This window comes from Palaemon carinicauda, chromosome 23, assembly GCF_036898095.1.
Source record: "Palaemon carinicauda isolate YSFRI2023 chromosome 23, ASM3689809v2, whole genome shotgun sequence".
Classification (NCBI taxonomy): Eukaryota; Metazoa; Arthropoda; class Malacostraca; order Decapoda; family Palaemonidae; genus Palaemon; species Palaemon carinicauda.
In genome coordinates this window covers 98,669,440-98,682,778 of record NC_090747.1, presented here as the reverse complement: position 1 = coordinate 98,682,778, position 13,339 = coordinate 98,669,440, and the positions used below count along the sequence as shown (strand labels likewise).

At 35.2% G+C, this 13,339-nt stretch overlaps 1 protein-coding gene across 1 annotated transcript; it reads right to left on the bottom strand.

Annotated features, from left to right (window-relative positions):
• Positions 1–106: 106 nt before the first annotated feature.
• On the bottom strand, positions 107–11,723 carry Prosalpha5 (proteasome alpha5 subunit). Its single transcript, XM_068346878.1, has 6 exons — positions 11,621–11,723; positions 8,479–8,547; positions 7,722–7,875; positions 6,830–7,005; positions 4,583–4,744; positions 107–643 (listed from the first exon to the last, which is right to left on the bottom strand). Exons 2-6 carry the CDS (start codon positions 8,545–8,547, stop codon positions 479–481), a joined length of 726 nt encoding a protein of 241 aa, XP_068202979.1. The 5' UTR covers positions 11,621–11,723; the 3' UTR covers positions 107–478.
• Between the last annotated feature and the right edge of the window lie 1,616 nt (positions 11,724–13,339).

Here is a 13,339-nt window from a genome sequence, read left to right as displayed (position 1 = left end):
TTAAAAAACTTCGACTTACAAACAGCTTCTATGAACCAATCAAGTTTGTAAAGTTGAGGAGCTTCTCTACCCAGAAAAGACAACAGGAAATAAATTAAACAAAAAATATTAATTCCATTTCATTAGAAAAACCTTCATGTGCACCTGATAATTAAATATGGGGCTACAACAAAACCTTGAACTCTCTCAGATAAGCTGCTACGAATATCACAAATGATAAAAATATATATTAATGTTAAGGAGCCAAAGTCAAAACAAAAAATAAAGCTTTGGTCGCATGGAATCCAATTCATATTTTATCATATCTTTATTATTACAAGCAAGATTTATGAAAATTTCAAAAGTTGCAATCAAGGAATCTCTCGCGACAAACGGAGTACATTCCGAATCCCGCGGCAGTTATGGCTTTTCATTCAAGTGCAAACCAAAGACTCGTATCAAATGGTGACAGGATAAGTTACGTTAACACCTTAAGAATCTAGATACTAGATATGATGGCTTCGACTTCGTTTTGTGGGTAACGGTGGAATCCTTTAGCTGGGGTCACGGCTGCCACCTCCACGTTGGAGCCGCTCACTTTCTCCTCCATCACCTGTTTCAACACCGTGAGGGCGATCTTCAGGGCTTCCTGAAGAGTCATGGACTGAAAGAGGTAATCCAGGTGAATGAACGATTCAAAACCGACTGATTATATTAAAAGCTAAGCCTCCATTAACCCTTTTACCCCCAAAGGACGTACTGGTACGTTTCACAAAAGCCATCCCTTTACCCCCATGGACGTACCGGTACGTCCTTGCAAAAAAATGCTATAAAAATTTGCTTTTCATATTTTTTGATAATTTTTTGAGAAAATTCAGGCATTTTCCAAGAGAATGAGACCAACCTGACCTCTCTATGACAAAAATTAAGGCTGTTAGAGCCATTTGAAAAAAATATACTGCAAAATGTGCTGGGAAAAAAACAATCCCTTGGGGGTTAAGGGTTGGAAATTTCCAAATACCCCGGGGGTAAAAGGGTTAAGATTACATTCTATTTTAACCCCTATACCCCCAACGCTATTTGGAACTTTCCAACCATTAACCCCCAGGTTTTTTTTTTTTCAAGCACATTTTGCAATATATTTTTTTTAAATTACGCTAACAGCCTTAATATTCATCATAGAGAGGTCAGGTTGGTCCCATTATTTTGGAAAATGCCTGAAGTTTCTCATAAAGTTGTAAAAAATATGCAAAAAAAATTAAAATAGAAGTTTTTTTGCAAGGATGTACCGGTACATCCATGGGGGATAAAAGGGTTAATAAAGATCCATTAGAACCTACGATGGGGTAATCTAAAAGTAATCCATGCCACAGATGGTTCAAAACTGACCGATTACATTAAAAGCTAAGTCTCCATTAAGATTACATTTTTATTTCAATAAATAGATTTATTACGACCTGTAATGAGGTAATCCAATAAGTATTCCATGTCATCAGACGGTTCAAAACTGACCGATTACATTAGAAGCTAAGTCTCCATTAAGATTACATTTTTATTTCAATAAATAGATTTATTACGACCTGTAATGAGGTAATCCAATAAGTATTCCATGCCAACAGATGGTTCAAAACTGACTGATTACATTAAAAGCTAAGCCTCCATTAAGAGATTACATTTTCATTATAATAAATAGATTTATTAGGACCTGTGACGGCAGAAATCATTACGGGTCATTCAAAAAGTAATCGATATCGACATACGATTCAAAACCAACTGATTACATTAAAATCTAAACCTCCACTAAGAGGTTACATTTTATCATAAAAAAAAAAATCTATTAGGACCTGTGATGTCAGAAATGATTACCTTTAGTTAAAAAATCAAATGGGGGAAATTACTGTATATTCTCAGACATCAAAATTTGAAAGCAAGATCGACCTGACAATTTCCATAATATAATTCCTAGATAATATCCTTTAAAAAGAACCCATACGTCATGGACTGAAAAAAGTAATCCAAGCCAACAGATGATTCAAAGTTGATCGATTACATTAAAAGCTAAGCACCTATGAAGAGGTTACATTTCATTTTGATAAATAAAGATTTATTAGGTGTATGCCTTCCACCTGAACGGTCAACAGGCAAACAGAAAGCTAAAGATCAAATGGGGAGAAAAAGAACTGGAAAAACCACCCCTACTCAATCTATTTAGGTGTCACCCTTGACAGAACGCTCTCCTTTAAAGAGCACACAAATAAAAACAAAAAAAGTACCAACTATGAACAACCTCCTCAGTAAACTCGCTAACACCAGCTATGGAACTAACTCAAGAGTCTACCAAAAACCTCTGGCATTTTCCTACTCTACTCCGGAGTACTGTGCACCAGTGTGGGCAAGATCATGCTATGCATATAAGGTAGACCCAGAGCTAAATAAATCCTGTCAGATTATTACAGGTACACTGAAATCAACACCTCTACCATCTTTATACAAAGCCGGTATCCTGCCACCTCATATCCGACAAGAAACAATAGCCAAATCTGAAAAGAATAAACAATTTACTGACTCTAGGCATCAACTCCAAAATCACCAGGAAGCAAGGCGAAGACTGAAATCCCACACAAGCTTTTGCAATAGTAGATGGACTAGAAGAAATGGGGGCAGATGCAGCTGATCACAGGCTAGAGAAGTGTTGGGAAAGTGACCAATGGCCATCCAATGAGGTGCTTCCCAGTAGAACAACCCTCACCAGGGAGGACTGAGGACTGGGTAACCATAAACACAGCAAGGGTAAAAGTGGGGAAAAACTGGAGATAACTTCCACCAATAGGGATTAGTTACCAACCCTGAAAGCCCATGTGGGGCAACACTACAAGCAATGGAACATCCTATGAGGGTGCCAATTGGGCCCTCAATGCTCAGCTCAAGACCTCGGAGAGGCAAACGATGGTGTGAGTTCGATATTGGCACGATAAGATATGATGACTATCAATGCTCTTATTCTTACGAGTGAAGTACCTGAATGATAACCAACACCAACACAGATCTATGGCCAAACATATTCACAGATACAATCTTAATTTCATACCATGCATTGGAACTTCAATGCCCTCTACAATACTGGGAAACAGAAAAGAGTGATCCAGATATAGGAACTCAGGTATGCCAGTTCAATTAAGAGGCAGTAAAAGGAGAAATGTGAACAGTCCCAGAATAGCTCAGATTGAAGTAACTCCTAGGTCCTGATTCAGAGACAGTAGTTAAAACTCATTGTTGCCATAGAATTCTCAATGGTAAACTTCTACAAGCCAAAAGAAAATGTTGAATTGCTGGCCAACTAGAGACTACTGTAAATTGCATTTGAACATAGGATAAGCATAGTAGAAAACATGTTGTTAATGATAAACAGTATGCTGTTAACTAGACATCAACACCCATGATACCAAATCCTCAGAGAATTCTTTGGATACTAAATTCTCAGAGAATTCTTTAGCTCATGACATCCCAAAGATTCCGTACCCATGAAATGATCCTTCTTTCGACCGACAGCAATTAATCATGCCATTTTCAACAGCCTTGTACTTTATGAAATATGAATGGAAAGGAAATGTGAACAGTTATTTGATAAATAGTGTTGTAAAGTTCTATCTTGTATAAATTTTAGTTCTAAGATGACTTGAAAATCTCTATTTTCCCAATAATCTTTGCGTAACCCCTTTCTCTGCAAAGATTTTCCTAAAACTATGTTATATGAAGTGATGTTTACTAAAAACAAGCTGATCATTATGCTCCTGTGAATTGGAGATAAGGAAAAAAAAAAAGGGGGTTCGATATGTATGTCTCTATAGAGACCCTCTAAGCTACAGTGCAAAAGATGAAATTACTTTTCAGTCAAATTAATTTACAAATACTTATAATGGAATTAGTATGGTGCAAGAACTAATAAACATGCATTAATGTACTAATCTTTGGCCAACACACAAAACTAACCCTTTTACCCCCAAAGGACGTACTGGTACGTTCACAAAACTCACCCCTTTACCCCCATGGACATACCGGTACATCCTTGCAAAAAACTGCCATTTACATTTTTTTTTGCATATTTTTGATAATTTTTTAAAAGACTTCAGGCATTTTCCAAAAGAATGAGACCAACCTGACCTCTCTATGACAAAAATTAAGGCTGTTAGAGCAATTTAAAAAATATGTATTGCAAAATGTGCTTAAAAAAAAAAAAAAAAAAAAAGCCTGGGGGTTAAGGGTCGGAAAGTTCCAAATAGCCTGGGGGTTAAGGGTCGGAAAGTTCCAAATAGCCTGGGGGTTAAGGGTCGGAAAGTTCCAAATAGCCTGGGGGTTAGGGGTCGGAAAGTTCCAAACAGCCTGGGGGTTAAGGGTAGGAAAGTTCCAAATAGACTGGGGGTAAAAGGGTTAATGTACTAAACTTTGGCCCACACACAAAATTAATAGAATCCAGGATTACAACAGGGCTACAAGAAAATAATTTTGCTGTAGTGGACTCACTTTTATTCACTGTAGTGGACTTTTGTTTTTACAAAAATTATTACAAATACATTATCAATATTAATCAAACCAAGAAACTAACCTTATGATAAGATTCTTGCAGTGACTGCTGTGCCCCCTCGGATCCAGACCCAATAGCCTTTGCACCGAACTCGAGGAATGTGCCGGACGGATCCATGTGATAGAGCTGGGCTCCAGCTTTGTCTATGCCAGCGAAGAGCATAGCGACGCCGAAGGGTCGACTCTGTTGACGGATAAATAAATATGAAGAGCTGTATACTGTATTCTATAGTCCATTTCTTTTAGCGAGTCATATTTGCACCAACTCGCAGCGGTGCCCTTTTAGCTCGGAAAAGTTTCCTGATCGCTGATTGGTTGGACAAGATAATTCTAACCAATCAGCGACCAGGAAACTTTTCCGAGCTAAAAGGGCACCGTTGCGAGTCGGAGCAAATATGAATCGCTAAAAGAAATGGACTATAGTTATTCTTCAGACATCATTGCTTCATTGGAAGAATTAATCTTATATAACAGCAAAAATAGCTTTAAGTAAAAAACAATTTGTCTTAATCCTTACAAATAAATTTTGGAAAAGCTTTTTGATTAATGGTATAAAGATCTTAATTGTCCAATGAAACAGGCGTCTAAGTAGAAAACAATGTCTCAATACAAGGAAAAGCAATAAATATTGTATGTAAATAATATTTACATATAAGAAAATTGGGAAAACATTTTAATTATATGACATTAACCCTTTTACCCCCAAAAGGGCGTACTGGTACGTTTCACAAAAGTCATCCCTTTACCCCCGTGGACGTACCGGTACGTCCTTGCAAAAAACTCCCATTTAATTTTTTTTTTGCATATATTTGATAATTTTTTGAGAAACTTCAGGCATTTTCCAAGAGAATGAGACCAACCTGACCTCTCTAGGATGAAAATTAAGACTGTTAGAGCAATTTAAAAAAAATATATATACTGCAAAATGTGCTTGAAAAAAAATAACCCCTGGGGGTTAAAGGTTGGAAATTTTCAAATAGCCTGGGGGTAAAAGGGTTAATAAAAGGAAAAGCATTAAATATTGTATATAAATAACATCTGCATTTAAAGAAAATCAGGAAAACATTTTAATTATATGATATTAATGTCTTGAACTAGATTTTCTTCTACTGTCTGACATCAGTGACCATTCAGAGGATTTCAAATTTGGGTACAGAAAAGAACATAAAGGTTTGAAGTGAGCTAAGTCTGGAGACTGGGGCAGTTGGGGAACGGGAGTTATCCCAACCACTCCCAGTTAGATATAACAAGCGAGATGTGTGTAGTTATGGAGCGTAAACAATGACACCACACCTGCTCCCTAATCACTCATTCACGCCATTTAAATATATATAGGAATAGTTCTTTCCAAAACAGCCCTACTCTCCACGATCTAAGTTGGAAAAAATTTAATCCTCTAGTTACAAAATTTAAATCAACCCTGAAAGTTGGTTGATTTTTTACGACAAATCGAGAACTAACTTTAAAAAGACCTGCAAGCCTAAAATCAAAGACACTTCCTGGATGAATTATGCAATTTAAATAAAAACAATGTGAGAGGTGTACTTTCTGTGGAGGCCACTGTATTGAATCTGATTTCTGCAATTGCAAAAAAATGGATGCCATTATTTGGATTAAATCTAATAAATTTACAACTAAAAGAAAGCATTTATATGTAAAATACTTGGTTCATTTTAGACAGTCCTCATAGCTGTACTTATAAATAATTTTCTGGGTCCAATTGGTCAGTCCTCATGGATAAAGTACTCACAAATCATTATAATGGTTCATTTTGGACAGTCCTCATGGATAAAGTACTTACAAATCATTATATTGGTTCATTTTGGACAGTCCTCATGGATAAAGTACTTACAAATCATTATATTGGTTCATTTTGGACAGTCCTCATGGATAAAGTACTTACAAATCATTATATTGGTTCATTTTGGACAGTCCTCATGGATACAGTACTTACAATTCATTATATTGGTTCATTTTGGACAGTCCTCATGGATACAGTACTTACAAATCATTATATTGGTTCATTTTGGACAGTCCTCATGGATAAAGTACTTACAAATCATTATATTGGTTCATTTTGGACAGTCCTCATGGATACAGTACTTGCAATTCATTATATTGGTTCATTTTGGACAGTCCTCATGGATAAATTACTTACAAATCATAATCTTAGTTCATTTTGGACAGTCCTCATGGATAAAGTACTTATAAATACTAAATTGACAACATAAACAGCTGATAACTACAAATACAAATTCTATTACTGTACCATTGCTGGTCCGTCGTCATCGGAGTCGCCAAAACGAATAGCAAGATTTGACACGGCCTGTGCTACAGACTCGACTTTCATGTCTTCATTGTAGACGAACCAATGATTCGCACACTCCACGCGAGCGTGATCTACTAAGGTACGGGAATCAGCAACTAGACCAGAAACAGCACAGCCTGTAACACAATTACATAAATTAGCAACTATTATTAATCCTTTCCCTAAGAGTAAAAAGTAAATAATTAGCAATCATAGATTTCTGACCTCAAACAATGAAGATTGTCAACAATTTTCCCTGTTGGAGGCCCTGGGCTTAGAGCATTCTGCTATTCCAACTAGGATTGTAGCTTAGCAAGTAATAATAATTATAATTTACTCATTTCTACAGACCAAACCAGCTTTCTGGAAGCATTTTAAACGGTACAAATACAGTCTGAGAAAAGATCTAGTAATAATTTTGGACTTCTCGAAGCATCTTAACATTATGGATACTGTTTGAGCAAAGATCTGGTAATAATTTTACTGTAGTTTTCTGCTGACCGTGAATTATCATACTATTACTGTATTACAGTAATACAATAATGAATCTACTGTATAATAACAATAACAAAAACCAGAATAGCTATCTTGATCCAGAGCACATCCAAATTTTAATGGGTTCTTCAGGATCATAATACTGTACCTGTTTGTATTAAAATTTGGTGAAAATTTGGCAGGAAGTTTTGATGTAATCCTGCTACCAGAAAAAAACAAATAAAAGCAGGTGATTTGCAGGTGATTTTTTAACCTCCTTGGAAGAAGTACTGTAATAAAAATGCTAGATTCTAAAACTCAAGATATAATCCTTCTTATATTCAAAGCATTTTACAGTGAACCAGGCTCTATTACTTACCAATATGGCGATCAATTTCTACAATTTTCTCAATAGTGCTTGGTATCATGAGCGGCGAGGTAATTCTCTTCTCGACTGCAAGCACGACCCCTTCGCTCGTCTGGATGCCTATAGCTGTGGAGCCTAGTTTGATTGCTTCGATGGCATACTCTACCTGAAAGATTAATAAGAAATCAAACAATCGGTCAAATAAATAGATTGAAAATCATCTTCAATTCCTATACTATATTCATTGTCATTAAGATACCATCCAGGGTTGTAATGGCCTGGTGGTAGCATCCTTGCCTGGTGATTGCCAGACTGGGGTTCGAGACCCGCTCAAACTCGTTAGTTCCTTTGGTCACTACAATCTCACCATCCTTGTGAGCTAAGGATGGGGGGTTAGGGGGAGCCTACAGGTCTATCTGTCGAGTCATCAGCAGCCATTGCCTGGCCCTCCCTGGTCCTAGCTTGGTTGGAGAGGGAGCTTGGGCGCTGGTCATATGTATATATGGTCAGTCTCTAGGGCATTCTATCCTGCTTGATGGGGCAATGTCACTGTCACTTGCCTCTGCCATTCATGAGCGACCTTTAAATCTTTAAACACCACCCATCACTAGCTTAAGATATATACAGTACAGTAATAATTCCCTATTTTTAGTGGTCAAACTTTTTCCACCGATCTCTTCCAATGCTTTTTATAGTCACACAGGATATTAAGTCTTCAAAAATAATACTGAAATAATACTCTTTGGCAACTGTGCTGCAGTGTACTTACTTGGAATAAACGTCCTTCTGGGGAAAAGGTGTTCACACCACGATCGTATTCACTTCGGGTCAAAAACATCTGGAAAAAATTAAAATGAATTACGAAATAGTCAGACAAGCATTTTGGTGTTATATGATATAGATAAAAAGATTCATACAATAAAAATGCTTGGAGAAATCACATGTATTCTGTATCTGTCCTGAATCGTAAAGGAAATAAAAGCTGTGGAAAGCGGCTCTTCTAGGAGAAAGACACTCCAAAATCAAACCATTGTTCTCTAGTCTTGGGTAGTGCCATAGACTCAGTACCACAGCTTTCACTGTCTTGGGGTAGAGGTCTCTTGCTTGAGGGTACATTTGGGCTAACTTTCCATCTTATTTCTCTTCCTCTTGTTTTTTTAAAGGTTTTATAGTTTATATATGAAAGATTTATTTTAATGTTGTTACTGTTCTTAAAATATTTTATTTTAATTATTAATTACTTCTCTTATTTCCTTATTTTCTTTCCTCACTGGGCTATTTTCCCTGTTGGGGCCCTCGGGCTTATAGCATCCTGCTTTTCCAACTAGGGTTGTAGCTTAGAAAGTAGTAATAATAATAATAATAATAATAATAATAATAATAATAATGCAACCACAAAATATTTTCATTCAACGGAAATGCTATAAAACAATTGGAAGGTATTCTTCATTTCCAAATATTTTTTTTTTTCACATTTGATTTATATGAAAATCCTTCAAAAATCTGGACAGGCTAAAATGAAAATTCCTCATCAGTTGCAGTATGAATAAAAAGTAAAAAGTTGATCGTTTAAGATAGCAGGATCGAAGAAAAAAAAGTGGGAACGAGGATACTTATAGTAAAAGCCTAAATAGTTCTACTACAGAAGTTCCTTAACCCTTTCGCCCCCAAAAGGATGTACCAGTACGTTCTCGCAAAACACTCTTATTTACATGTTTTTGATAACTTTATGAGAAACTTCAGGCATTTTCCAAAGAATGAGACTAACCTGACCTCTCTATGACAAAAATTAAGGCTGTTGGAGCAATTTAAAAAAAATATATAGCAAAATGTGCTCGAAATTTAACCCTTTTACCCCCAAAGGACGTACTGGTACGTTTCACAAAACTCATCCCTTTACCCCTATGGACGTACCGGTACGTCCTTGCAAAAAAATGCTAAAATTTTTTTTTTTCATATTTTTTATCCTTTTTTGAGAAACTTCAGACATTTTCCAAAAGAATGAGACTAACCTGACCTCTCTATGACAAAAATTAAGGCTGTTAGGGCAATTTTAAACAAATATATAGCAAAATGTGCTCGAAATTTAACCTTACCTTGGGGGTAAAAGGGTTAACTTACTAACACACTGAGATACAAATGCAACTGAAATTATGAATCTCAGATTTTGTATCCAAAGTTAATAATGCAATCTGTCATAAAATAATATCAAATAATTCAATGCTGTAAGACGTAATTTGCCATATGAAACGGGACAATTTGTTAACTTTTATAGCTAAAAATTACAGGAATGCGAGTTAGGTGAGGCCTACCCTAGTCCAGAATTTAACAAAATGCGACTTATAATTTTCTATTATCTTCTTATACTGTTTGGTCTTTTCCTCCACATCAGGTTTAATACTTCTTTTTTTTTTATATATCTATATATACAGTATTTGTTTCACTAAATAAAAAAATAATCCTATTACCTTTAAGTCTTTCTCATATGGTTGTTGAAGCTCAATGATTTCATTCCTGTCTTTTCTATAGTCCTGGCAAAACAACAAAAAATGTGCCAAATCTTCTTCCTCATTTTCATAAAAATTACAGTTTACTGTACATTCCACCCATTGTGTCTATTTACAGTACATTACTTGTAAAATAAATAACCTTTACAAAATACGATTGCTACGAGCGAGGCGGATTGCGATGCAAACACAGGACATGCTAAAAAAACTGGGCTGATTTTCTGGTACGGAGTGTATGTATGATAGCGGCCACCTGTATGTATGATGACGGCTGACTAAGAATACGGCAGTGTAAGGGGGGTAGCGTTAGCCCCATCGTTAGGCAAGGTTAGGTTAGAAGGTAAAGTTTAAGTTAGTTGTCTATTTTTTATCCACGCGGGAGGAACTGGCCGCTGATATACAAAGGCCCCTCTGGTCCTATACATCAAGGAAATCCTACCTTCTACAGGCCCCTTGTTGGGTAAGCAGATAAGAACACAGCTCGTAGGTTAGGTTAGGTGGTGTTCTTATGTAGAGGCTTTGCAGAACGACGGACACAGTTCTGCAGAACAACAGACACAAGGTTCGTAAAAGTACGACGGCCACGGTTTAAGAACGGCTCTAAAATGGGAAGGAAATTCCCTTTTTGTACGCGTGCAGAATGGCCCTGGCCGTCGATATACAAACTCTTCCAAGAAGATTTACGTGTTAGAAAATATCAAATACCCGATAATGGCTTAAACCGTAATATTAAAATCCGCATACTAGCTTAGGTAAGAACACATTCTGGCATTTTTCATGGCTATATATTTTGTTCGTGCGTATAGTTACAGATAACACAAACTATATATCTATCGAATTATTTCATTTGCATTTATATAACTTATATATAAAACTACTTTCTGAAATACTTAATAAATTCCTTCTTGCTTGTCACTAGAAGGGCCAGACCATAGCCTAACATAAGAGGAGGATATGATATACAACAAAAAGTGATTTATAACCAATTAAAGGTCAGAAATATTATTGAAATTAATTAAAAACGTTTAGAAATACTTAAGGTTAATGTATTTGATGAGCCAATCAATTTATATTGTAAATTTTAGCGAAAAATTAAACGGCCCAAGACAGTTCCATTACTTACGCTATGTAGCTATATTTTACTGGTTTACAGCAATTATATGGAAATAATTACTACGAAAATGGTGAAACAAGTTAAAAAAATCAATAAAATATTTAATATTAATAGTGAATTTAGTATTTGGCTATACCGGTACACCACCACAACAAGAAACATCGGCAGAAGTGACATGAACTTCGGAATTTCTCCATAATTAGTAGAACAATTTAAAACATTTATAAAACTATTGATTCACAGTATGTTCATTAACTGTTAATCTAACATAAATCGAAGAAATACATTACCTTTAATGTGTAGTTAATGTAGAAAAGGTATTTCTTACGGGGAACTTCAGGATGACTTGTGTTTTAATTTGCGGTTACAACAGCAAAACATATGGACCCAAATATACGCTTCAGGGTTGCCAGGTTTTCTAAATGAGAAAAAGGTCAATTTCTAATCAACAGAGGCTTTAAAAGGTCAACCCATTAATAGAAAAAGGTCAAAAATAGAGTATTTAAGGCTCGGCTTTTTTTCATATTACTAAAGGCCAACCTATTTAAATACAAAAGGTGAAATTTGAGTTTTTTTTTGGCCGGAAAAAAATGCCAAACTGGCAACCCTGATACGGTTGAAACTTGTTTAGTTAAGTTGCGTTTCTTTAAAAAAATATTTTAAATATGGATTTAAAAGCTAGTTTTATTTAAATATTATATATAATTATACATTTATATAAATAATAAACTTATTTTATATTAGTTTAAATATTTATATATGCGAAAATAATAAATAAATTGTAATATTAAATTGAAATCATGGGATGCAGCCATTATGTAAACACCGAAAGGTTCCAAAGAACACCAAAGCCATGAAGCCAATCTTCTTAGTAAATTTGATTTTCTTATTTTATTTTCTTTATTTTCAAGTTGAATCTTTATTCTAATAATGATATTGATCAATGTTTCGCCAGGAAATAATATTTTCCTTATAAGAAATATATCTGTACGATGAAAAAATATCGTATGTCCTACAGGGCACTGGGATTTTCCTTGTGTGACAGGTCCAGGACAACAGGCCTTAAATTAAGTAAAGTACAATTAATCGCTCATATATATATATATATATATATATATATATATATATATATATATATATATATATATATATATATATATATATATATATATATATATGGTAAGCAGCTCTTCTATGAGAAGGACACTCCGAAATTAAACCATTGCTATCTATTCCTGGGTAGAGCCATACCCTCTGTACCATGGTCATTCACTGTCTTGGGTTAGAGTTCTCTTGCTTGAGGGTACACTCAGGCACACTATTCTATCTTATTTCTCTTTCTATTGATATTTTGAAGTCTTTATGGTTTATAGATGAAAGATTTATTTTAATATTATTGTTCTTATTCCTTTCTTGTAATTTCTTTCCTTATTTTCTTTCCTCGCTGGGATATTTTTCCTGTTGGAGCCTTTAGGCTTATAGCATCTGCTTTTCCAACTAGGAATTTCTTTAACCCCGTTGGTGCTGATATCAATTCATAACTTGTGGAATACCATGATACCATATATACCTTCCTTACAGACATTTGCCTATTCACATTGTTTGCATAAAGTTTTTATGCAATTTTCCTTGCAAACACGAGGTGTGGTTAGCCTGAATATGCATATATAAACTGTTCTTAGTTGTGTTCATTACAGTGAACAGGATTTTATTTTAGGTAATATTGGTTAAATGCTAATAAGAATTCCACTATCATCAATATTATCACTATTTATTATCATTATTACTAGCTAAGGTACAACCCTAATTGGAAAAGTAGAATGCTATAAGACCAAGGGCCCCCTTACGCTATTTATATTTATCACTTAAAAGTTCTTGAAATATAACCAAACGTATTATAAACTATAGTAATAGTATTATTTGTCCAGGATACTCTCTCTCTCTCTCTCTCTCTCTCTCTCTCTCTCTCTCTCTCTCTCTCTCTCTCTCTCTCTCTCTCTCTCTCTCTC

Excerpts from the sequence above, each read along its gene's own strand:
- Prosalpha5 (XM_068346878.1), bottom strand. The coding sequence starts at position 8,547 with ATGTTTTTGACCCGAAGTGAATACGATCGTGGTGTGAACACCTTTTCC. Across the intron at positions 7,006-7,721 it reads AGAAATTGATCGCCATATTG|GCTGTGCTGTTTCTGGTCTA; the intron begins GTAAGTAATAGA and ends ATTGTGTTACAG. Across the intron at positions 644-4,582 it reads TGCAAGAATCTTATCATAAG|TCCATGACTCTTCAGGAAGC; the intron begins GTTAGTTTCTTG and ends TACCTCTTTCAG.